Source organism: Cucumis melo, chromosome 1, assembly GCF_025177605.1.
Source record: "Cucumis melo cultivar AY chromosome 1, USDA_Cmelo_AY_1.0, whole genome shotgun sequence".
NCBI classification, from domain to species: domain Eukaryota; kingdom Viridiplantae; phylum Streptophyta; class Magnoliopsida; order Cucurbitales; family Cucurbitaceae; genus Cucumis; species Cucumis melo.
In genome coordinates, this window is record NC_066857.1 from 35,422,240 (window position 1) to 35,447,029 (window position 24,790).

General features: G+C 32.2%; 6 protein-coding genes across 16 annotated transcripts; 2 read left to right on the top strand and 4 right to left on the bottom strand.

Moving 5' to 3' along the window:
- Positions 1-1,080: 1,080 nt before the first annotated feature.
- Positions 1,081-4,868, bottom strand: LOC103499786 (probable polygalacturonase At1g80170). Of its 4 annotated transcripts, XM_051088895.1 has the most exons (10): positions 4,760-4,868; positions 4,371-4,472; positions 3,456-3,587; positions 3,162-3,332; positions 3,033-3,053; positions 2,710-2,917; positions 1,990-2,071; positions 1,802-1,910; positions 1,615-1,731; positions 1,081-1,544 (listed from the first exon to the last, which is right to left on the bottom strand). In XM_051088895.1, the coding sequence occupies exons 1-10, from the start codon at positions 4,838-4,840 to the stop codon at positions 1,263-1,265; spliced, it is 1,305 nt and encodes a 434-aa protein (XP_050944852.1). In that variant the 5' UTR covers positions 4,841-4,868; the 3' UTR covers positions 1,081-1,262. The 4 variants fall into 4 exon arrangements, 3 of the variants coding, with proteins under 3 accessions (XP_050944852.1, XP_008461095.1, XP_050944853.1); XM_008462873.3 differs by lacking the exon at positions 4,760-4,868 and having other exon boundaries at positions 4,371-4,715; XR_007823148.1 differs by lacking the exon at positions 4,760-4,868 and having other exon boundaries at positions 1,505-1,544; positions 1,615-1,723; positions 4,371-4,647.
- A 3,275-nt stretch (positions 4,869-8,143) lies between these two features.
- Positions 8,144-8,494, bottom strand: LOC103499785 (MAPK kinase substrate protein At1g80180-like). The gene has a single exon (XM_008462872.3). The coding sequence runs from the start codon at positions 8,492-8,494 to the stop codon at positions 8,144-8,146; it is 351 nt and encodes a 116-aa protein (XP_008461094.1).
- Positions 8,495-10,113: 1,619 nt separating this feature from the next.
- Positions 10,114-13,706, top strand: LOC103499784 (uncharacterized). 6 transcript variants are annotated; one of them, XM_008462869.3, is made up of 8 exons: positions 10,114-10,366; positions 11,280-11,364; positions 11,510-11,597; positions 12,176-12,243; positions 12,707-12,820; positions 12,935-13,100; positions 13,195-13,347; positions 13,431-13,706. In XM_008462869.3, the coding sequence occupies exons 3-8, from the start codon at positions 11,523-11,525 to the stop codon at positions 13,455-13,457; spliced, it is 603 nt and encodes a 200-aa protein (XP_008461091.1). In that variant the 5' UTR covers positions 10,114-10,366; positions 11,280-11,364; positions 11,510-11,522; the 3' UTR covers positions 13,458-13,706. The 6 variants fall into 6 exon arrangements, with proteins under 6 accessions (XP_008461091.1, XP_008461089.1, XP_008461092.1 ...); XM_008462867.3 differs by having other exon boundaries at positions 11,294-11,364; XM_008462870.3 differs by having other exon boundaries at positions 10,114-10,273; positions 11,294-11,364.
- A 741-nt stretch (positions 13,707-14,447) lies between these two features.
- On the top strand, positions 14,448-17,100 carry LOC103499782 (uncharacterized). The gene is made up of 3 exons (XM_008462864.3): positions 14,448-14,691; positions 14,955-15,183; positions 15,707-17,100. The coding sequence occupies exons 1-3, from the start codon at positions 14,600-14,602 to the stop codon at positions 15,998-16,000; spliced, it is 615 nt and encodes a 204-aa protein (XP_008461086.1). The 5' UTR covers positions 14,448-14,599; the 3' UTR covers positions 16,001-17,100.
- Positions 16,423-18,727, bottom strand: LOC103499783 (zinc finger CCCH domain-containing protein 39-like). Of its 3 annotated transcripts, none has more exons than XM_017047150.2 (4): positions 18,544-18,727; positions 18,380-18,440; positions 17,539-18,207; positions 16,423-16,886 (listed from the first exon to the last, which is right to left on the bottom strand). In XM_017047150.2, the coding sequence occupies exons 3-4, from the start codon at positions 18,143-18,145 to the stop codon at positions 16,669-16,671; spliced, it is 825 nt and encodes a 274-aa protein (XP_016902639.1). In that variant the 5' UTR covers positions 18,146-18,207; positions 18,380-18,440; positions 18,544-18,727; the 3' UTR covers positions 16,423-16,668. The 3 variants fall into 3 exon arrangements, with proteins under 3 accessions (XP_016902639.1, XP_016902640.1, XP_008461087.1); XM_017047151.2 differs by having other exon boundaries at positions 18,525-18,727; XM_008462865.3 differs by having other exon boundaries at positions 17,539-18,440.
- Positions 18,728-20,101: 1,374 nt separating this feature from the next.
- Positions 20,102-23,742, bottom strand: LOC103499781 (uncharacterized). Its single transcript, XM_008462862.3, has 9 exons — positions 23,445-23,742; positions 22,499-22,687; positions 21,923-22,002; positions 21,435-21,494; positions 21,068-21,310; positions 20,933-20,995; positions 20,632-20,700; positions 20,464-20,509; positions 20,102-20,369 (listed from the first exon to the last, which is right to left on the bottom strand). Exons 1-9 carry the CDS (start codon positions 23,452-23,454, stop codon positions 20,299-20,301), a joined length of 831 nt encoding a protein of 276 aa, XP_008461084.2. The 5' UTR covers positions 23,455-23,742; the 3' UTR covers positions 20,102-20,298.
- Between the last annotated feature and the right edge of the window lie 1,048 nt (positions 23,743-24,790).

Below are 24,790 nucleotides of genomic sequence, written 5' to 3' on the forward strand. Positions count from 1 at the left end.
TTTTTAGATTCTGCTTTTTTGTACACGATAGTTTAAATTTTGTTACCCAAATTTAAACGACGTAAAAAAGAAGGAAAAAAAAAGAAAGAAGATGGAAAGAAATCACAGAAGAAAATAAGAAAAACGATAGAAAGAATAAACTACGTATAAAAAGAAGAGAAAAAAAAAGAAAGACGACGAAAAAAAATCGCAATGAAAAAAAAAAGACGATAGAAAGAAATCGTAGCGAAAAAAGAAAAAAGACGACAAAAGAAATTGCAAGCAACGAAAAGGAAGACAATGAAAGAAATCGCAAGGAGAAGGAAAAGAAGAAGAGAGACGGAAGAGTAAACCTGAAATATTTAAAAATGACTAATTTTATAGACTTTTATTACCGAGACGGTAAATAATTTCGTATTTTGATACGTTGGTACAAATTTCTCTTTTGAATTTATGATATGGATAATTTCTTTTAAATTTGTATTGATGGATGGAAAGAGAAGTAAAATAAATGAGATATGATGATGGAAAGCTTATCATAAAAGAAAATGTATATATATATATATATATGTCAACATTTGGATCTGAAGGACAAAAATAGTTGGTGGTTCAATAGTCTTTAAATTCCATATGGAGTTTTCGATCCTTACAGAAACAGTATCCTCTTAAAGTGAATATACTCTTAATTCACAATTATAGTTCTAATCGATGTAGGCCACAAAAATATATTGCTGACTTTTCTAACAAAGTTGGATCCATAATTGCACCAATTATTATCTCCTAAATTTAATGTTCAATTAATTTTACAACCCACCAAATTGTACTATGTATATATATTTCAAATTTGTATTATATGATAGAAATCTTTTTTTAAAAGAAATATATTTATGGGTATAAAGTATATTTAAAAATTAACATTAAAAGTGAAGTATTAAATGGTTAAATCATAAATTTAGTTTCTAGATATTTGAATTATTTTTAATTTTTGATTTCGTGTCTAATATCTTTCGAATTTTAAAAATATTTGGTATTAATAAATATGAACTAAATCGATCGTACCTTAAGAATTAAACAACGAATCTATGATCTTTCCGGAGTTCATTTCACATTTTAATTGCTTCTGCTCCGCTTTGTATTATGAAGTTTTTCCATTAGTTTATACAGAACATACAAATACAATACATACAACATCACAGCCTCTCATCAGCAAATTACAATAAGCAGAATAAGACATGAACCTCTCATAAGCTTATATGCAACTACAAAGCCTCAGAAGTTTGTCTCTAAAAAGAATGAGAAGTAGGGTCTGGCTGGACCTTTTGCTGAATGAAGTTTTCATTACCGAGAAAGCACGACGGTGGATAAACAGGCCCTGAACTCAAACCATATGCTTGCCAGCAGGAAGACGTTGAAATCTCGGCATCTTTCGATAAGAGTAGAATGTCTTCTAGATATAATCCTACACATGGTAATGTATCACTGCAAGCAAATTTTATGGCTTCATTTGTTGCTGTGGTTCCTTTGATGTGAATGAATGATGTGTTTTCCACTTTAACAGCTGATGTCTGCAATCTCAAAAATAAGAAGTTATTGTATGTCATTCGAGTTCAGGGATAAATTAGTTCGAACCCTTACCTGATTGGCACATGGAAGGTTCGAGTCACAGTAATACTGATCTATGATGATTGGATTTGATACATTTTTCATCAACATGTTCTTGAAGGTAATATCAGTGGCAGAGCCACTGCCCCCCTGATGGAAGCTCAGATCAGCTAAAAATCTTTTGTGGGTAACATAATGAGGCCAAACAAACGCATTTTACCTGCCATGTTTTAATTCTTGCTCCGTTTTTGGTGTTTGACAAAACAGCTCCATCAACTCTTACATTACGTACCTGTGCCGAGGTGTTTTGCTTTCCCAAGCTTCCAATACTGATCAACAAAAATACGATTGATTCATTAATTTCTTTGATCCAATCAGAGTAATCGAATTAGTTAACAATTATGTTACCTTATTCCATGGCCTGGCCCACAGGCAATGTCTTTGATCAAGATCCTTGAAGAATTACCGACTATGGAGACACAGTCATCTCCTGGCAAGAGAGTGAATCTGCATTAGAATTCGCTATCACATAAAATCAAGAGATGCCGACTACCGCTCAATCATCATCTTTGTTGTAAGATTTGCAGCTTAGAAAATAGAATTGAGCTGAGACACACTGAAATTAACTTGAGAAATGTCAACTCAGTTCACATCTTCAAATTGATTTGTTTACCATTAAGGTCCAACATTTATGATATATCAACTCATTCATCTCCATACTAAGTTGCAAGCAACTTTGCAAAAAGGGAAAAAACTTGGTTCAACAAATTCTATGATGGATGAGGAAAATTCAGAAACAAACTAGGCAAGAGTCTGTGAGAGCAATAAAAAGAATATTTATTGCCCTTGAAATGTCGATAGCAGAACTATATTGATAAAATTTTGTTTTTGTTGCAATTCATCACGACAATAGGAAGTTTATGACTCGAAATCTTCCTTGTTCTCTAGGATTGTCTCATGCTCTTCCAAACATGATAAAAAAAATTTCTCATTCAACTATGCATTCAATTTTATCAAGTAGGAAAATATTGGATGGTTCGGTATTATGTCCATCATAAATCTAACCTCGGTTGAAGAAAGAATTATACAATAGTCTATTAAATGATGAGTTGGTATTAGATGACTGACCTGTACTAATGATGCTATTCTTGACCATGACACCCCTCGATGCACTGATATGGATTCCATCAGTATTAGGGCTAAAGGCAGGAGCGATCACTTTGAGATTAGAGGCAACAACGCGTAGACAGTTTGTGAAAGCAACATGCATCTGTTGGCTGTCAATTACTAATAGATGATGAATCTTTACATTCTTACACTTATGGAAAGTGATGGCCTGCAATAGAATAGTGAAAATGTCACCATGTGCAGCTACATTATTTTTTGATACTTGTCAAAGCTCAACTGACAAGCAAAATGAAGATGGCACATTTAGCACAAGAACCACTCACTGTTGGAGCATGTCGACACGGCTGCCATATAAAAGCAGAAAAACAAAGGTTATTGCCTAACTTAGGACAGTTTTAGACAAGTTATCTTGAAATGAGACAGAAGGATACAGGGTTTGGAAAAGAAATTACATTTGTTGAGTTAATCTTGCAAGAGCTCATCCACCATTCATAGCCCATTCCGTTGATCTCTCCTCCGCCTTCAAGAGTCAGATGGTTCACCCCACAGAAGTAAAGCCATTTCCGTGGATTTAGACCAGCCCAGGCATTTGGATCTTTAGGAGCATTGATTATGCCATGTATCTTTTAAGAATACAAACTACAACACTGAATGTATGGAAATAATTGAGGGGTAAAAAGTCTAAAAGCATATAAGGGTCGAAGAGATACAGTTTGAAGGGGAGAAAAATCGCATTTTGCTCATACCCTCAAGGTCACCCTTGAACGACAAGGGCCATGAAGCTCAAGAGGGTGCACCAGAAAAGTATTACTAGCTGGAAAAACAATTCGTGCTCTAGTTGGGAAAGAACAAGCCACCTTCCAGGCTTCCATGAGTGCCTTGAGCCGAAAATTTATACATTAGCAAAAACCAAAATTTTGCTTCATAATGTCACAAATATCTATCTAATCAAGCTTAAAACAGAGAAAGCACCAAGCAATTAGAAGGCTAGAAAAAATCCAGAAGGAAAATCATAAAGATAGTTTTCATTTCAATCTAAACATTCTGACCCATAACAGGAAAATAAAGAAAAGGGAAACCATCATCATCATCATCAGATGGTGGAGGAACAAATAAAGCTTGAAAATGCACAATATCTGAAGGACCACAAAGCTCAAAAGGGTGCATCACGAAAGGTCTTTTTTTCTTTTAATATATTCGTCTATGGTAAGCTAATTTATGCATACTTCCATTAAACTTATGGAACAACTCATCTGACAGACTGACACTACAACAAACTGTAGACATCTGGTACAAATTTGTGTTCTAGAGGGTGAAGAACATCCCATTTTCCAGGCCGCCAATAATGTCTACACAGCATAAGCCAAAACAACCATTCTACATCATAATGTCACAAATGTCTGTCTAATCCAGATAAACAAGGAGAACAAACCATTAAAATTTCAAATGGCTACAAAGGATCAAGATGGCAAACCATGAAAAACTTGCAGAGAGAGTCCTGACACATCAAGCATTAAAATCTAAGCAACGAAGCAATCATTCTAGCCCATAACACGAAAAACAAGAAAAGGGAAAAGGGGATCATCATCAACCCATAGTCAATGTTCATTAAAAATCTTGAAAATAAACAAGATAGAAAACCCTTTTGATCATCAAAATACCTGAGTATCATTGCTAATCCCATCTCCTTTTGCCCCGAAATCGCCAAGATAGAAAATCCCTTTGGATCTGGGTCGAGTTGTGTTGAGCCTAGAAAGTGGGAGCTGCAATAACGAGTCAAATTCAGCCGAACATTCAAAAGTTAAGCTCGTCAACACAGTAAATAGAAAGATGGGTAATGAAGAAGGCCACAATCGTTGGCCTTTCATGATAAGAGACAGAGCTTTGGCGTAATTTGTAGGTTTTTACGGCTAATCCAAATGTAGTTTGAAATGTACTTAATACCCAGAACGCGAATTTCTTATATAGTTCTTCAATGTAAGAAAAAGACGCGAAAGATGATAGCTTTTTTCTTTCTTTTAATTATGGTGTTGAATTATTGAATACTTACACCTCCATGTCCGGACGAAATTAAGCAGTTGCAATCACACACTATCCATCCATTTTCAGTTTTGGAAGCTCTCTTTTTCATTCTCTCTCTCTCTCTCTCCCTCTCTTTTAATCAAACCTTAGGAAGCATAATGCAAAACTCACTTTGGTTTATTGTATTATTCGAACTAACCTAAGTGTATCAATTTACACATTCTATTAGATTATGTTATTTTTAAATTTTAACAATTAAACTAAACTTTTTATAGGTTAACCATGAAGAAATTTTCAACGTGACTCATTTCTGATCATCGACATGGAGGCATAATTTTATTTTAAATAAGGAAACACAAGTTCATACGAATATAATTTTAGACGTTTTGAGTTTAAAAGGAAGACATGAATGAACCGATATCACATCTGCACGAGAGAGGGATCTCAATGACATAAAAATAAGATTAAAAAATATTTAAAAGAATTAAAAGTTACTATATTCCTTTTTGGTAGTTCAATCTTAGAAACTATAAAGTTAAGCATTCTTAGAAACTATAAAGTTAAGCATGCTTGGCTCGTAAAAATTCTATATTGGGTGACCCTTTAGACATTTTCTAGGACAATTTTCATTCTAAGAAACCTTCGAGAGACAAGTAAGAATTAAGTTTGTGAGTCTAATTTTTATAGTTATTATAAATGCAAAACACTTCTAGAAATTCAGGGGCTCAATTGTTACTATTAAAAGTTTAAGGGTTTAATTGCAACCACCATCGTGGTTTAATGGTGGTATTATAATTTGTACTAAAAAAAAGTAACGATGGTTATTAAACTATAAAAAGAATGATCAGAGTAAGATATTGGTTTGTAATAATTAAAAGGACAAAAACAAGAAACCTTTATATATAACGTACATTTAAATAATGCCCTGGTTTCTTCGGTTCCTATGTAAATTCGTTGGTGTTTCTATCTTGAAAATTACTCATTTAGCTTTTCGCTAAGTTAGCAAAAATATAAACACGGATGGATTGACGATTTTTAAAGACACGATTTTGGAAAAATAGTTTAAAAGTTGATTAACTTATAATAAATTAAAAGTTCGTTTAGTGGTATCGGAATATAATTCAATATTGTTTCCTTTTCTTTATATCCATAGGAATGAAGTGAAGAATTAGAAGTTCCCTCTCCATAGAAAATGTAAATTTATTGATTGGTCCTATTAATGTTATGTTTAATAGGTTTAAGTTTGAATTTCCTATGCTAATGTCTTTGCCCATTCGATATTTCTTTAGAAAAATATCATGGAGTTTAACAAATATTTTAATTAGACTTTGCTAAATGTTTAATTAAATCAAACTCATACTTACTAAAAAAAAACATAAAATTAAAAGTTTCATTGAAATTATGATTTGCTACGAGTAATTGTATAGAGTTCACTTATCAACACGAAATTTTAAAATCGATGATTTTTGCCCTTTTCGCCTTAGGTCATTTGGAACCACCAAGTTGTGTTTGGAGCAAGAACTCGAATGAGTGGAAACATCGTCATTTCGTGATAATGAACAAGTAAAAACCACCGATATTTGTTTGACTACAAATTACAAATAAATAACTGTTTTGCGTATTCAACAATCTTGACAAAGATCAACAAAAACTTAGTTCAACTGGTTTTTGAATGTATATTCACATAATTTTTCTACCGACTCATCTCTTATCTAAAAAAAAATGTTATTAAATTGTGAATGGTCAATTTAATCTCAATGACAATCGTTAATGCTCTTTCTAAAAAAATAGATATTAATGGTCTAATTAAGATCATAGACATAGCTCAATTCAATTCTATCATTTATAATAAAGTTTCATAAATCAATGATGTTGCTAAATTCTTAAATATCTTTATTTGTTTTTTTCTCATAAGTGTATGATCAATTTACACCATCTTTCTTTAAAATATAATAAGATATATACACATTTTTATTTACAGAGTCGTCAAAAATAGTAAATTTGACAAAATATTTATAAAATATAACAAAATTTTAAATCATATCAATAATGGATATTAATAAACACTAATATGCTTCTATCAGTTATATATATATATATAAACAAAAATATTATAAATAGATTACGATATTTTCACGATAACTTTGTAAATATTTTAGTTCACTTTTATATATGTTTTGTCGAGGAATAAATATAATCTAAATATTTAAAAAGTCAAAATAGAAATATATATATATATATATATATATATATATATATATATATATTAAATAAAAACAAGACATTAAACAAAAGGATGATATCGTAGAGGGAGAAAACGACATTTTTTTAAAATATCAATTTTTTAGAGAATTTACTTTTTGAAGGGAAGGATATGAAATACGCCATTGACATTTTTTTTTTTTTTGGTAAGAAAGACTATTTATTTTATTGATTCAATCAAAAATATCAATTTAATCGAAACAAACATAGTTTAAAAGATACATTATATATATTAAGATTAAGATATTTGTGGTTAAAATCTCAACGTGTCGTTATAATTGTCTTTCATTTTCTTCATCTTTAAAAATAGTGACGACAATTGCGTATTTAATTCAATGTGCAAATTCACTGTGTTTGGTGTGTTAATGTTTTGAAACTAATTGTTATATTTGCAAAAATTCACTCGTTTGCATTTACTTTTTGTTATAAAAAAAATTGTAAGACTCGTCACTAAATTTACAAGGTCAGTGATTAATCACACTAGTAGGTGGATATTGAAAAATATAGTGTCAAAGTCTAAGAGTAAACCTCCCCAATCATAACAAATCAAATCTTATCCTTTGTCACACCAATTTCAACTATCAATTAATAATCATCATATTAGTAATTAATCCTTCTCATCATTACTCTTTACCTAAAATTCATACAACACTTTAATGTTTGAGAGGAAAGTTAATTAAAAACGATGATTTTAGCGGTTAATATAGTTTGGATAAAATGTATATCAATATTTGATTATCATATTATTAGTTATAATTATTTTACAATTATCTATCTATATATATATGTATATTGAATAAATATAATTTTCTCTAAATTTCATGTAAAAGCATAATATAAATTTGTAAACTATATTATATTGATTAAACACAACAATTTTTTTACATTTGAATGATTATCAATCAAATTAAGAAACAACAAACTTTCTTCTACCAATTATAATATAAGCACTCAAAAACAAAGCAAAATTTGACAAAACCACAAAAGTTAAAAAGTCCCCCAAAAAAGAAAATCAAACATATTTACATCACTTTCTTCAATTTTAAATGTATTGGAAAAATTATTTTTAGTTCCAAAATTTCAAAACTCAATCCTCAGGGACTAAAAAGTAATTTTCCCCAATTACAATTTCCATCCAAATTATCAAAACCTACCGTGATCGGCGCTTGCCGGCCAACGCCGCTCTCTGTTTCTGCCCGTTCGATTTCCCGAAACCGCTGCAAAGCCCACAAGCAGAAACTCTAGGCGACGGCGGTTCCACCGCCGGCGACGCCGTCTCCTTACTCCGGAATCCCCGTCCTCCAGCGTGGTTTGATCGTGTTGGGTCATTGGTTTTGATTGGGGGAATATTTCTTGCTGTCCTGAGTTCCGGCACCGCGCTGGATTCTCCTTCGTCTTTGCCGGCCTTTCTAAGCTCCTCGGCTATGAACTTGTCGTCCCAAACAACCCCGGAAGATCCCTGACGGCGGAAGGATACAACAGATCTCTGTAGACCAGCCATGGGAGGTTAATTTGTGAATCTGCTGTGTTGTTTTGAAGAAAGTCTAAAACGACTTTTAACTAAAGAGAAGGAGGAAATGAAGGGATTTTAATTAGTCATTGAAAACAGGGGAACTTAGTCAACATATTTATTTTAAGGATTTTAATACGTCAATTATTGATCCTTCTTTCTACAAATAATAATAATACCATTTTGGTTTTCATTTCATTTCATTTTAATATATATATATATATATATTATAATTACATTATGTGGCATCTTCAAACAATACATACACATATATAAATACAACCAATTTTTCAAAATAAATATTGATGGAAGAACTTTTACGTTATATAAATTACAAGAACAAAACACAATAAATTATAGTAATCTAAATTGTAATACAATTAAAAATAATGGTTGAAGTTTGAATGGATGAATTGATTTTTTTTTTATTTTTTTTAAGTTTAAAACCGTTTTCAAATTTGTTTTAAGTTTAGATTTGAATTAGATGATTTGATTTAATTAAGGGTATTTTAAAATGAATGGTTTAGAAAATTGATCGATGAAATGTTATATCTCATATTAATTCACATATTGGAATATGTACTTAGTTTCAACTTTCATATAAAAATAAACAGGGAAAGGATAAGATGTATTCTTATCCTTATCATAATAAACTTAAAAAATTCTCAATATTTTGAAATTTTTGTTTGAATATCATATATTGATTGATGTTAGCTCTTAACGATAGGTAAGGTATTGGAGATTGAACGTCAACTTTTAAGAGATGATGTATATGAAGTATTAATGACATGTTTGTAATTGCAAATTCTAAAATTTTTACCCGTTCTATATTTTCGTTTATAAATTACATAGGCTCCATTTTAATTTTAATGATAGGAATTAAATTATAACATTTTTTTAGAGCAACTAAACTAAATTACTACCTACACAAATATTTAAAGACTAAATTTCACAAGAAATTAAATTAAATTTAGAGACTAAAGGGATTAGCTTATACTCGTAATTATTATTTTTTTTTGTTGTATCCATTTAAATTATAAACTTATAATTACAAAAATTCATAATCTAAAATGAAAACTATTAAGAATACTTAATCAAAATTGAGTTATCTTTGAAAAAAAATAGTTAGGAAACACTAGCCAATTTGCATCAAATTAGCAAGTGACACATCACATTAAAAATTAAAGAATCCAAAATCTAACCGAACAACTCAAATCGAATCGAACCAAAAAGGCTCAAAAACAAAAAGGCCGAATCGAACGGTTCACTTCTCATGATTGGGATTCGGTTTGATCTTCCATTTAGCTACAAAACCGAACCGATTTCCCGCCACTTCGTCTCTTAAATTGATATTTACGGAAAGCAACGCGCCCAAATCCCTAACTTAATAACTTCGTTCCTCTACTAGGAGTGTTCAAAAAACATCGTAACCCGACCAACCCGGACTATCCAACCCAAACCGTAAGAGTTGGGTTGGGTTAAAAAATTGAAAAAAAAAAAAAAACAAAAAAAGATGGGCCGGGTTACCGGGTTGGGAAATTAAGGACCGGTTTGACCCAACCCACCCGGTTTAGGGGTATATATATATAAAAAACAAAAAAACCTAAATTAACGTTTCCATTTCCATTTCAGCGTTCCATTTCGTTTCGCCCCATCCCCTTTAGCGCATTCAATCCCTTCGACAGTTCGACATTCATATTTCCTAATCCCTTCGGCGATAAGATTTCGGCGACTTTTACATTCCGGCGTCGGCCTATGCACATTTAGATCGTAAGTTCGACTGCACATTCAGATCGCAAGTTCGACGGACTTCACATTCTGGGTTCTTCATCTTGTTTTGTCGGTTCTTCGTCTTGTTTAGTGGTTTGTTCATTGTTCCCATCTGACCTAACTTTCATTTTTTTTTCTAATTGTTTTTTTGTTTGAAAAATACTGCCGGAGATATTAATGATTTTGAGTAATATTTTGTTCAAATCTCAGTGTATTATTATTATTATTTTCAGCTTATTAATTCTAATCACACATAGAAAAATAATAGAAATAAAGATTTTTCATGTGATGAATTAGATCCAAAACATCCTTTGTAGATGATTTTATTTGAGGGGTGGCTTATGACTTGAGTACTGTGGAATTGAATATTTAGAAGTGTTTATAAAACAGGGGTTTGGGGAGTACGAAGGTAAGATTTACATGTGCACTGTTTCTTTGTCTCTATTTTTCTTTTAAATTAAAGAGTAAGATTTTGGGTTAATTGATATATAGTCCAAAGTCCCATTCTTGTATTGTTACATTGCTGTGAGTGAGTGATGAGAAGGCATTAATACTAAATGCAGAACATCATTATAAATTAACTAAAGTACTGTGTTTTATCGAGGTGCCAAAAGTTGTGTGTCATTATAAATTCATCTAAAAATTAAGGCTTTTGGATAGTTATACAATCATGTAAGTTTTAAGTTCTAATCCTTATATAAATTTGAGGAGTCATTTTGGTCCATGGTTATATTGATATGGCACGTTGTGGACACCAATGAAATTTTTTTTATTGAACTTTGAACATTTTAATGTATTTTTAGTGGACATTATTTAATTTTGAACTTTTGAATATATTTTTCAATTTGAATGGACATTATTAGACATTTTGACATTCCTATTTTATATGATTATTACTTTTTATATCAATTTGAATTTTTGAATGTATTTTTAAATTTTAATGGACATTGCTATTTTGTTGATTAATTTTTTTTAATGATTTTGAACTTTTAAATGAATATTATAGTATTGAATCAATAGGCTTCAATTTTTTTCCAACCCGGCCTAACCCGGCTTCTCCACTACTACAATGCTCTGAAGATTTTCCATAGGTACTTTCAATTTTCAATCTTAACCCTATTGATTCTCTTTCTATACCATCTATCTCTGGTTTGGATTTCATTTGCGTAATTTCTTTCTTTGTGTATTTTGCATTTTGCATTGTAATGACGATTTGGAACGATAATTTTTCTTCAGGTGAAATCTGAATATGTATGGAAGAAAAGCATGCCAATTGGTGACAGAGTTGGCAAGCGGCGAGAAAGGACAGCTAACACACTTCAATGTAAGTTTACTTGTTTCATTGTTGCATATATGTATAAATTGAGGTTGTGACCATGGGTTGTTGTTCTTGAGTTGAAATTAATCAAAATCCTGGACAGGCAATCTAACAATTTTTAGTTCATGAAATGGGTATCTGTGGATTAACTTTCTAAGTGCTTAAAAACGTTTTATTAAGTTCGAAATATATTTTGCTTGTTTTCACTTCTGGGTTCTTTTGAAGTGCCTGTTATACTTGGAGCTAATTGATCAAACATAGGGGCATTGTCGACCCATTTATGTTTTATTGCGTGTGTGTACAATTAGCTATACCATTTTTGCGTGTGTGTACAATTAGCTATACCATTTTTGTTAGTTTTTAAATATTCTCTGTTCTAATCTGGATCATCATTTGTTATGGTGATGGCTCATATGGTTAAGCACTTTGGGTAAGAAGTTCACCTTGTTCATTGTCCTTGTGTCAACCGATACAATATGTTTCTTTTAGCCTCTTCTTTCCCTCCATCTTTAGAGAATGTATATTGTATCTAATATTTTCCACCTTTGTTTTCTCCCGTGTTTTTTTTCCCTGTGTTTTTTCAGAGCGACCTATTTGAACAGGTTATTTCAGAATGCCAGCAGCATCATCTTGAGCTTCAGTCTTTGATTAGGTTAAAGATTTTACCTTTTTGATTCACATGTTTCATTAATTGATATGATATATATTTTTGACTGGTAGTAGCAGGTTATCTTAATAGTTATTGTTAAACTGTTTGGTAGCAAGAAGAAGGTAGTTAAACTGCTCTAAGAGCATATTCATCTGGTTAATAGCAATTCAGATGAAAATAAATAAGGAGAGGCAGAGCAGTCATGAGAAATGGTACAGGTTCACATTTTCTCATGAGAAATGGTAGTGGCATTAAAGCTTCAATAACAGATGTGAACCCAAAGCTTCATTTATTAACAATGGTGCTTAGGAACTTTCCTTATCCTATGGACAAGTGTCCTTGGTTGAGGCTAACTATAAGATACGACCTTTATGGAATTTAGTCCTTTCAATAATTTTATTGTTTGAGAAATCTTCATCGATTTGCCAATGAAATTCAATATGGCTGATATGATAATCTAAAACAGGAAAGTACAGGAAGAAGGATTAGATCTTCAAACAACTAAGAATGAAGATCATTTTGGCGCGCTCATTCACCACCTTGCATTAGTTCGCAACAAACGTTGCCTTATGGCTTATGTGTGAGTGTAACATTATGAGATAACTTTGAAGAAAAGTGTTTTTCTTGGTTTGCTGAGTTTTAGTAAATTCCATAATCTTTTGCCAAATAAATGCCATTATACATGAACACACAGGCATAATCGAGCTGAGACTATAAGAAGTTTGATATGGAAGTTATTAGGTTCTATGATTCCACCGGAAATACAAGAGAAGCTCAGCAACTCAGAGGAAGAGTATTTCAAGAAGCATTCTGCCCGTCTTAAAGAATATATGTCAAAACTGGAGTTGGATTTGACTGTGGTAATTTCAAACACCGAACTTTACAATAACACATTTTTTTTACGTTTGCAACTCAAATTCCTCAGACTGAATTTTCCAAGTTTATCATTGGCAGGATATGGTGCCACCTAAGGATCCTTACATCCAAGTGAGAGTGCTCGATGATATCGGTGAAGGAATTGTTTTGAGTGATGATAAAACAGCAAACTTTGCACTTCATTCCATACATTTTCTTAAAAGAACTGATGCTGAACAATACATCTCACGGGTGGGAATCTCTGTGAACTTTGGTAGTTCTTGGTATTGCTTGCTTAAATGTCTAACACTAAACTTGTAATCTTTCGAAAACAGGGATTGATGGAGGAGCTTAGAGGCTGATTTTTCCACTGAAGATAGAGTTTAGTTGGAGATGTTTGATGTACATTAAGAAGCAAATGAGATAAAAGAGGAAACAAAGGGTGATCCATCCCATTTCTGTAATTATATCTAAAGATAGATGTTTGCCAATCAACTCAGTTTAGTGGGTTCTTTTTCTTCATTTAATTTTATTTATATACGTTGTTTGGGGGAATCAAACCTATGACCACAAACAAAATCGATAATATAAACTATATGACGGTTGAATCATGGTCACGTTGACACATTTTTGTGGTCTATTTGTAAACCTCATCCATAATTCGTCAAATAAGAAACTTTTTCAGAAGCATTGTGATATTTAAAATTAATAGTGAGTCAATTTGTAGGACACTTTTGCATATATGACTCAAATTTAGTTCCTCTAATATCAAATAACTTGAATTCTTAAAACAATGAAAACAACCATTTGCTTAAGTTGTAAAAAAGAACCGGTTGCAAGTTCACATTTGAGAAAAGTAATAAGATTTTGAACTTCTAATAACAAGTAAGAATTGTATTCTTATAAATATTGTGATGCACTTGAGATCGTGTCATATTTTTCTTCATTTCACGATGGATGCAAATCTATGGTAGCGATCGAGTTCTAAGAAGAATTCAACATACGTTCGATATTTTGCAACGCAAGTAAAATGTTAGATTTTATTGTCTTTGGAATCTAAGTCATTTGATACTAGTGCAACCAAATTTGGTTCGACCACTTAAACAAACTCAAAATATAGTCTATATATATACACACACACACACATTACTTGTAGATTATTTTGTTTTTTTTTTTCTTTTTTTTTTTTCGACAAAATTTTAAGATTAAATTTCCATAAACAGAACTTCCAGGTCCACCACACTTTCTAGATCACATCACCCCTCTTTTGGGGTTGCATGCAAAGTAAAAATAGTAAAATGAAAGAGATTAGTTTGGAAAAAGCAAAAGCTTCATGTCCTAAAAGATCCCATTAGACCAAGTGTTTGGTCCATATTTAAAGAATGAAAAACTGTTATTCCTTTTTCTGATTCTTTGATCGATTCCCATCAAACAAACAGCTTAATATTGGAGGGCTCTATTTTTCTTGTCATGTTGTTCAATAAACCAACATAATTTCTTGGTTATGGGCTCTTCCAATAGATGGGCAACCACCATTTCTTCCACTGCCTCTTCTTTATATTTTCTTATCATTCTCTTCCAAATTCCTCTTTTCAGGTAAACCTAATTGAGGACAAAGCTAAAAGATCCTCCTTTTATTCTTCTTTTGATCAAAACATTGTTCTAAATACTTTTTGTTGGTAATATGTTGTCTTAACACTTCGAAATTTAAGTTTTATTCATATTGGAGGAGTGTGCTACTCTATTGACACCTTTGAATTTGATAAAACTGTTTTTTCCTATGCAAATCTTTGTGTTGGTTTTCTTGGTTGTTTATTGTTTACGTTTTCTGTTTTATGTCTTTTTTCTTGGAGGAACAGAGTGAGATGCAGAGGGACATTATGCACAACGCCACTCGAATTGACATGTTCTCAGTTGTTAGCAAGCGAGGTGTTTCGTCCATCTGTTGTCAAAGGAGTTTTATATCCTGGAGCCATTGCAAAAGCTATCTTTAACAATAAACCCATTCCACCATTTAATAGTTTGCCAAAGCTATACAAGTTTATCCAAACACCTTCTCCTCTCACATCGGATCTCCATCGCCTAGAGGTATATATCACAATCAAATTATATATACCCCTAAACGGATGTTGTATTGATTTAAACCACAAAACTTTCGTAAGTGTATCAATTTAGACACTACTCTAGATTTTAGAAAATTTTGTATGAAATTTGAAATTGTGTTTCGATTAAACTCTTGAATTATCATAAGGGAATGATTTAGACCATTTTATTAAGATTTCATTGGAAAACCGTCCATGCATCAATTCTTGCACATGTGTAATCTTTTTCAAACACAATGAGAGATTAAAATTGATGCATAAATAATTTTCAAATGAAATTCCAACTAAGAGTTTAAATTGATTCCCTTGCGAAACTTTTAAGAGTTTAATTGATAAAACAAAATGCAGTAGAAGGTAGAAGTTAATGCACTTACAAATGTTCAGGGTTTACATCAATACAATTATCAGTACTATGGCCTTGAAAGTTTAGGGGTATAAATTGTCTTGGTTTTCATTTTTTTACACAATTTAAGATGGAAAGTTTTGATGATGATGTTGAGTTGAAGCAGGTTATTGCAGGAAGTTATTTGGCAGTAGGAGGAGGTATTATGGGAATGGTTAGAGCAGGGGGCGGGAGAATGAGTCTATTTGGTTGCCTTATTACAATGTGGGGAATTGTTTGGAGGAAGTCTTCATATTTAAATCCCAATAAGGAAAAGGAAATAAGCCAAATCTATCCAACCATGTTTCTTGTTCTGCTTTTGGCTTTCTTGTCTGTTAGAAAGGATGTCAGGAGAATAGTACGTACCCTCAAACCTCAATCCAATCCTTTTTCTTTGTCCAACAAACCCAAACGCAAATGAACCTAAGGTTTTGCTAGTTTAGTCCCTTGCGTTTTGAAGTTTGTGTCCACTGAACGTACTGAAACTAAAATTAAACATTTGAAAGAAATTTTACAAAGGCAGAAAAATCTTAAAGGTTGCATTTAGAAGTTCAAATCTTCAAACACGTTTATTTAATTACTCCAGATACCACCCTGCATCACTTCTCAATTCTCATCTACATGTCTCACATGAATCTATAATCTTCTTTCCTCACCCTTCTAATAAAGTCACAGGCTATCTTCTAAAGTTCTAACTAGGTAACAGGCTATTATTATTCATAAATATAACTATTATCAGTTAATTCAATGGCTGGGTGGGAAACAGTTTTCATTTAGAGTTCGAATCTTCATACTACTTTTATATCTGTCAAAAAGTAAAACTAAACAAGTTGAAAGATGGAATACCATGAACTTACTAATCATCTTGATTCTTGCCCTTTGCTACTATAGTCCAGAGTCGTACACAAAAAAGACAGAAAATTTTCATATTCTTGTGAAGAATGATATCTATTATCCAGACGCTATATTCAATGTCAATATGAAGTTATGAAGTTCAGGAAGAACCTTCATTTTCTCAACCAATTTATGAGATTTAGAAAAAGCCTCGGGATTTGGTCAAATCTTTGTACTGCAAGCCATGCGGAAAACTCAATCTTCGAGCCAGTCGGCATAAATGCCAATCAACTTCTTAGACTCCTTTGATTCAAAGAATTGGTTAATTCTCGGCCCTTTATTCTTACAGTCGGTTCCAATTTCCTTGCTGCTCCTTAATCCAGCTTCGACAGGAGCAGTCGTTGTTGCAGTCGCAGAGACACCACCTACGCTCCCACGTTGTGATGCACTACAGGGCTCAAGCTTCTGTAGTTCTATTTTCTCCAAAAACAAAGAAGACAAGGGAAATATTAATGCCTGTAATTTGACACTCACCAACTTTTGATTTCATGAAAACGATTCAAGCAGGGATGAATAAGTAGATCCATATGGTTGACATTTATAGTTCGAGTTCGTAAATCTTGCCTATTTCAGTGTTAGAATGTCCATTAGTATATATGGTTATGCAATAACTGTTTAGTGTTGATATATTCTAAGCCTAACATCAACCTCCCCCTCTTCCTCCCCCATACACTCACACACACAAATAATTTTAAAAAAAATTACAAAGGGAATTCATTTGAGCCAAAAGAAGCATCGCGCAAAGGAATGAAGCATATGTGATAACTTTCAGGCTAGAAGTTTGATCCCCACCCCAGAATTGTCAAAAAAAAAAAAAAAAAAAAAAAAAAACAAAACAAAAAAGGATTCATTTGAATCAAGCCAAGGTGATTCATTTCATAAAATTTGAGGGGGTGATTTAAGGCAAAATTCAATTTCTGGGAACAAGTAACGGAACTGAAAATGGCAAAAGAATACATTTTATACATGCTTAGGCGTTCATTCTTGCTTGGAGAGCTGTAAGTCACTTGAAAACATATGGAATCGTAAATTTATAATGGAAATGAAAGAGGAATCTCACAATACCTGCTTCTCCATGGGCAAAGCGACAACCGGCCCCATATGGACAGCGACCAGTGGTCTGCCAGGGGTAACAGGGCCTTGGTTTGCCAATTAAAGGCTTTGGAATCTCACCACGGACAACCACCTTCGTTTGTACTTTTGATCGAACTTCTTCCAATTGATCGAACCCACTTCTTCTAACCTCATAATTTTGGCTGGAGGAGCCAGAATCCCTAGTTTTCTCAGGAATTTCATGAAGGAAACGACACTGATCCCCATATGCACATTTCTTCCGGCGTTGGAACAGTCTGCACACTTTCATTTCATTCGAGTCATCAACATTCCAACGCTCTGATAATTGACCTTCATGGAATTCAATTCCAGGTCTGGAAGGTAGCATTCTGTGAGTATCATTAAAACCAGGTCTATATGAACGCCCCAACTCATGTTCATACCCAATGTTCCAATTGTTCCATGGTGGAATCCCAAAATTTGAAGGCATTCTCCAACTACTAACAGCTCCAGACATCGTAGACCGATAGAATGATTGGTTTCTTGGATCAGGATACGGAGGAGGCAATAGCGGCCAATTGCCACGAGCCTCAGGGACAAACCGATTAGGAGCGCTCATTTCAAGGGCCAAACCATCCAATTTCAGTATTCAAATTCTTTGAACGGAAAAACAGAACGATTCTAGGCAAAATTCATTTTCCAAAAAGTTATAATTGCAAGAATCGCATAAATCTTTGTACATTGTCGAAATCTTCAGATCGCAAGAGAATCAAGCAAGGATTGTTTCATGCAGTTTAGTCGAGGAGATCAAATTTGGAGCAAAAGAACAAAAAAAAAAACTCCATAGAGATACCTGATGAAAATTTGCCCAATAAGCAAGCAGAGCGTCGAAAAGAAATTCCAATAGAGCAAACCTAAGTCCAGAAATTGGGAAGAAATTGATGAAATTTGAAATGGCAACTGATTTATATATATTCAATTTATTGTACAATATTTACAAGGAAGGTGGAGAAATACGAGAGTAAAACCCTAGCCGTCCATTGGAGAACTGAGGGGAGAAGATGAAATGAACTCCGCCGCGAGATTCATCGGTGGAGTTCCGATCATAAATCGCGGTGGCTGCTTCGGTTTCGGGGGGTCCTTTCGTTTCCCCCCCTTGACTTGTTTCGCGGTCTAATTTTTGAACTGTTTGGATTTCTTTTTTCTCTTTTCATCTTCTAAATATCAATTTTATTTTCATCTAATTACCACTTTAGTACATCAATTTTTTAAGTTTGGGACTATTTTAGTAAACTAATTTATTGTTTAATGGATTTACAACCTTTAATTTTATACATAACCAAGGGCTTCTTTGGAATGAATTAAAAAAATATGTTTTTTAGAAAATGCATTTTCATTTAAACATTTTTTAAAAAAACTCTTCGAAAGGAAAATACATGTGTGTTTCGCAATTTTGTTTTTTCAAATGTGTTTTTAGGCAAAAATTTGTTTGATTTGTAATATATATATCTATATAGAATTTGTTCATGAAGATTTTGATAGGAGTTTGATAACGATCATTGAGGATGGTGATTTGAGGTGGTCGAGAACATTTACCATAAAATGATAATTAGATGTTGGTGACAATGGTCATTGGAAGTCAAATAATGACAATTACAAAAAAAAAAAAATAGTCGTTGGCTGTTGGTCAGACATAGAAAAACGATTGACAAAAGTTGACCAATAACAGTTACTATAAAACAATTGACAAAATAAGCCAACAACGGTCACAAAAAAATTACTATAATACACAAAATTTATTTTTCTAAAAGTTGGTTTTAAGTGTTTATCCTAAACCACATTAGTCTATTAATTTATGCTTTCAAAATTTATTTTATTTCAAAATTTATTTTAGGTGGTTGCCAGACACATGATATTTTTTCTAAAACAACTTATTTCTTAATTTCACTCGATAATACAATCTAAATGACAATTCTATGATATATATAAAAGTCATATACAGTGATCGATTTATTTCACATGAAATCGAATTTAATATTGGGCAATAACATAAATTTTAGAATAAAAAGTGTTGGATAAGTCAATAATTTTGATATATCTTTGGTAACTTTGTAACTTTTTGAAATATAAAGTTCTTTTGTTTATTTTCACTTATCACTTAAAAAGTCTTTAAATTTATACTTAAATTCATTAAAAAAATTATAAACTATAAAATTGTTGAAATTATTTATAAAATAGGAAAAATTTTAAATTTTGTCATATTTTATTTAAAAATCTCTAGAAAGTATATAACAAAAGATAGAAACAAAATAGATATAGGTTTTGAAGAAACTAGACTACTTGCTGAAATATTTAGTTTATATTTTGAAAAATAATGACTTTTCATCTATGTTTATGAAAAATCAGAAAACATAATGAAATTTTGAAAGAAAAAAGTAGTTTTACATAGGAAAAGCAATGTTGTTATTTATATTTTTGAAAATCCTGAGAACGATAATTGATTATGTTCTTTTCAAAATTTGCACACGAACTTCGAAAACGTTTCTATAAAATGAGAAGCGAAAAACAGTAACAATTACCAAATCTTAGAACTCAAACTATTAATTTAGCAGTTGCCAATGTGTCAGTTATATTAAGAGAGAGAGAGAGAGAGAGATGAAATGGCAAGTATAATTTCCATGCAAGGATAAATTGAAGAGGAGATTGATTATATAACAATCTAGAGGCATAAAAAATCTGAGAAAGTATTGGATTTGATTTGGAAACAATCTTCTACAGAAGCTTCTTTATTCCAGGAAATGAAGGCAGAACAGCTATAAGAGGATCGCCATATCCAACAGGCTCTGTCATGAAAATGGTGAATTGCTAAGCTATTATTCATGAAACTTCAAACAATAGCAAAGGAAAAAAAAAAAAAAACGCTGAAACTCAACTTACCACCGTCCTTGCGTAGTATCTTCACGATTTCTCCGGATATGTCAGACTGCAAAATGAAGAGAAATAAATTTGCAAGAACAGTGAGCTTTATGTGAATATAATCAGTTCTGTACACAACTTAAACAGCAGAGAACAATGACTATATAAGTTTAAAGTCAAGACTCGAACCTCGATGGGGATCTCGGCACCTAACTGATCAATGTAACAAAGTACTTTACCTTCCTTTACTACCTGGTTCTGTTTAGTGAATCAATGTTAGTAAAGTTCGGTAGATGGTCGTTATTTATTTCATCAAGGAAATAAGCATGTCACACGGTAAAAGCGCAGCACATGAGAAGATATAATGCAACAGACCAGAAATAGCCAAGAATGCAGTTAAGCTTTACGTTATAATTTATGAACTGTTTCAAGTTTTTCCATTTTTCCTTTTTCTTTTCTCCTTTTAAGGGTGTGGATGGATTTAACATACCTCTTCACAGGATGGTGGAGCACGCTTGCCTTTTATGGTTCGAGACCGCCTGAAAACCCCAACCTGCATTCAAATCTCATCTTACCATCCATAACTATGATCAAGAGAAAAGAAAACAAAACGTTGTATGCTTACTTTAGGAGATACAAGTATCGATAGGCCTCCATCTGTTGCTTTCTCTACATATCTGGAGATCCCCTCTGGAGAAGAAGAAACAGGTTCTGGTTTGACTAAAGCTAACGATGTTTTAACCAATCCATTTGAATCTGATGGTATAGAGCTTGTATTTTGAATATCAGGAGCTGGAGCTGGAGCTGGGGGAAGAGGTAAATTTTCGCTTTTTAAGCTCCTCACCATCCGCAAATTGAATCCGCTGAGCTAATAGCACAAGGAGGAAAATATTTGAGACAAAGAAGTTAGAGCAAAAGTCTTCTCTCTGTAGAACAGTAGAAGAAAGAACAATGAAGGTTCAAATAGTTAAAAATAGTTCAATACTACTTACTTTCAATTCAAACTCTGCGATCGAAGATGTATCACATATGTTCGTAAGTAGGGTTTCCACCTGCATACAATATATCAACTGAAAAGTATGTTTTGGATTCCCAAAAGGGCATGGTTAAGTTGAATAAATTCTCTATTTCTGTAGAAGATCATCATGAAAAACCAAAAGGCATATAGGTTTGATGGAAGAAAGTAAAAGCTTGTTGAAAGTGTTCAGGTTGACCATTTCAAACTGCAATATACGAGAATCCAATACTCGATTAACATGTAAAGTTTACCGATATGTCTGGATCGTCTAATAGTCAAAGATTTCCACATAACTATATAAAAAAAATGGTCCATACTAATCAAGTTTTAAAATGTTCAACTACCTACTTTCCAGGCCCATCATCACCTTCATATTTCCTCTACCCAACCAATAGAGAGCAAGCCAAAAGCTAGAATGCAAGTACATTGAATATACTTTTAACCAATAAAACCCAATCTCACCTCATGCAAATTTGGGATAAGTTGGCTGACCAAATTGGAAGGTTTTATTTCTTCAGAACCTGTTTCGGATTTGATTACGGCTGCACCTCATCAATAAGACAGATGCAATTCAGAGAGAGTTTAACATTCTCACAGGACTTAGACTTAGGAAACAAAGTATAGCTATAGTCATGCACATAGATTTGAAAATGTGGTTTGTGTTAACTGTTTAGTACTTTATGTAACTTCCAACAGCACAATTTAAAAGAAAGTTAACCAGGTTGACAACTTCCGGGAGACTTGAGAATCCAAAAATGTGTGTACACCTTAAAGGTGTAGATGAAGTCTTGTTGATTAAAGAAGTCTTGTTGGCTTTACAAGCTGTGCCCAGTTCTATCTAATCATATCAGCTTCCAGTTTGTTTATATAAAGTTCCGATTATACTTTTCTTTAAAAAAAAAATCCAACGTTAAACAGAAAACAAGAAAAACTAAAAAATCTTCACGAAGAAAAATGCAGACATTAACTTTTGACTACAATTACATAATGTTGGGTTTCATGAAGATGAAAAGATTACGAGTAACAAAAGGCACATACTCTGGGTCTCGGGTGATGCACTAGAACATGCATGCAAAGCTTTCTGAGATGAATGTGATATTACCAAAGTCGAATATTGATGTGGTGTCCTTCCTATCCAATTTCTTAAGCTACAAGGTTGTAATGTAGAGACTCTTCCCCTTCTAATATCCAACTTTGAAACTTTAATATCTACAGCTCTCAAGCTGCCTGCAATATGAGTAGACAACAACAGTGAAATACTGAACTTTGCCTTTGTTTACAAAATACTCCAATTCTTTCAAAAGTTGCAATATTACCCTTACCCTTTCATAACTATCTTACAATTTCTTTGGAATTTAAAACGAAGATTGGGACCTAGATATGTTTGGTGGTGACCTAGAACAAAGATTTTGATCATTACTCGTTTCTAGGTCACCATCACACTATTACAGGTTTCAACTACGAAATCTGAAAGGATTTGTACTCCAAAGTTAGTTTTGACATCTTCATGAAGGTCAAGAACAATATTGCAATTTTTAAAAGAATAAGGATATTTTTTAAACAAATAGCAAAATACAAGGGAAGGTTTCATAACTTAGCCTAAAACTAAACGAAGAAAGAATCTCAAACGAGTTCCACGACAATATTAAAACTTAAATTGCTATAACGAGAGGATTCATGCATTCTCATCCCCTTTCATATCATTGAAATTCAACCCTCAGATTAAGTGGGAATTGCAGAAAAAGAGTTTGAAGTGATACACATTCATTAAAAATCAATCATCATTCCAGCGAGAATACAACTTCAACATAGCTTTGATTTTGAACCCATTCAAGAATTAACGCAGAACTCAACCCAGATACATTCATAATCTCAGCTGAATTCATCAGTCACTACTACCCATGCGCAAGACTAGTAAGTAAACAAACAAAACAAAAGAACCCAACATAGAAAAACACTAAGAATGGGAGAGAGAAACACTAACAGGACGCCATTGTAGAAAAAAAGAAGCTTCGAGCAGAATGGGATGGGCAGAGGAGTTCAGAGTATGGTCCAACACTGCAAAAATATAAGATTAAAAAAAGAAAACCCCGTTGATTCCTCCTGAGACAGCTAGAAAAAGGGGAAGAATTTTGGTGGTGTGCAAAGTTCCAAGATAAAAAGAGAAGATTTTGCAAACAAAACGGGCTTTGGAAGAGTAATCTGACGGAAACCCGTTTCAATTCATTTACAAAAACAGGAAAGAAAATGAAACCCCACAAAAATTCGAAACGTTTTTGGTTTAGGTGAACAGTTGGGCCTAACAAGCGTGTCAAGCTTTTGTTCCTCTCTAACTTTACTAGTTTCTTCCCAAATGAATTTTGAAAAAATATCATTTATTTTGTGTCATTTATTCATTCGTTTTATAATTACGATTTTAAATAAGAAATAATTTCTTTAAAACTAACAACTAATTTTTTCATTTGGTCTGACCTAAAATTTTAAGTGAAATTAATAATTCGATTTGATTCACTCCGACCACCGATATTTTATTAAAATATTAGACTTTTTGGTGTATCTCGACAGACATTACATCAAAAATTTAAATCATTTTTTAAATTTTTAATTGATTTTTTTATTATATCTAGAGAATTTGAAAACCATAATTTATATATGTGTTCTATAATTATATAAAATTTTAAATAAATATTATATATATACACTATATACACATATATATACATATATATATTGGAAAGATTACAATAGAAAAAATTGATCTATGTTCATCCCAGGTAAAATTGTATCAAGAAAGTCCAAAATTATATCAAATTTTAAATTTGTTTTTTTACGGTTTTAGTTTTGTCTGGATGAACTGAAATCTATACTTTTTTCTTCCAAATATTGGTTATCTGTGTTACCAATTATCATTTTTAATATTTATAGTGGAATTTAAAAAAAAATTAAAAGAAAAATAAGCAAAGATTCGAAACATTTGAAAATTTGTTAGAATAAGTCTACTCATATGCACTAAAAAAACCCAACAGTGGTCAATCTTATGTTTGAACCATTTTTCAAAACATAGTGCTAGTTTTATAACACAAAACCTTAATCACTTTTAGATTGTTTCTTGAGTAACATGAACTCTCAAACGTGTCTCATAATCATATGTGCTTTTAATTTTGTGTTTAATACATCTTTGGTTAAGATAATTTTTCAAAGAATATATATCTATATTATAGTACGACGTTATAAATATTTTGTCCACGTTTTATTTAGACAATAATGTTTAATTTCATTTTTACAAATTAATTGTCAATATTATCAATAAAATTATCTTATTATTCTTTT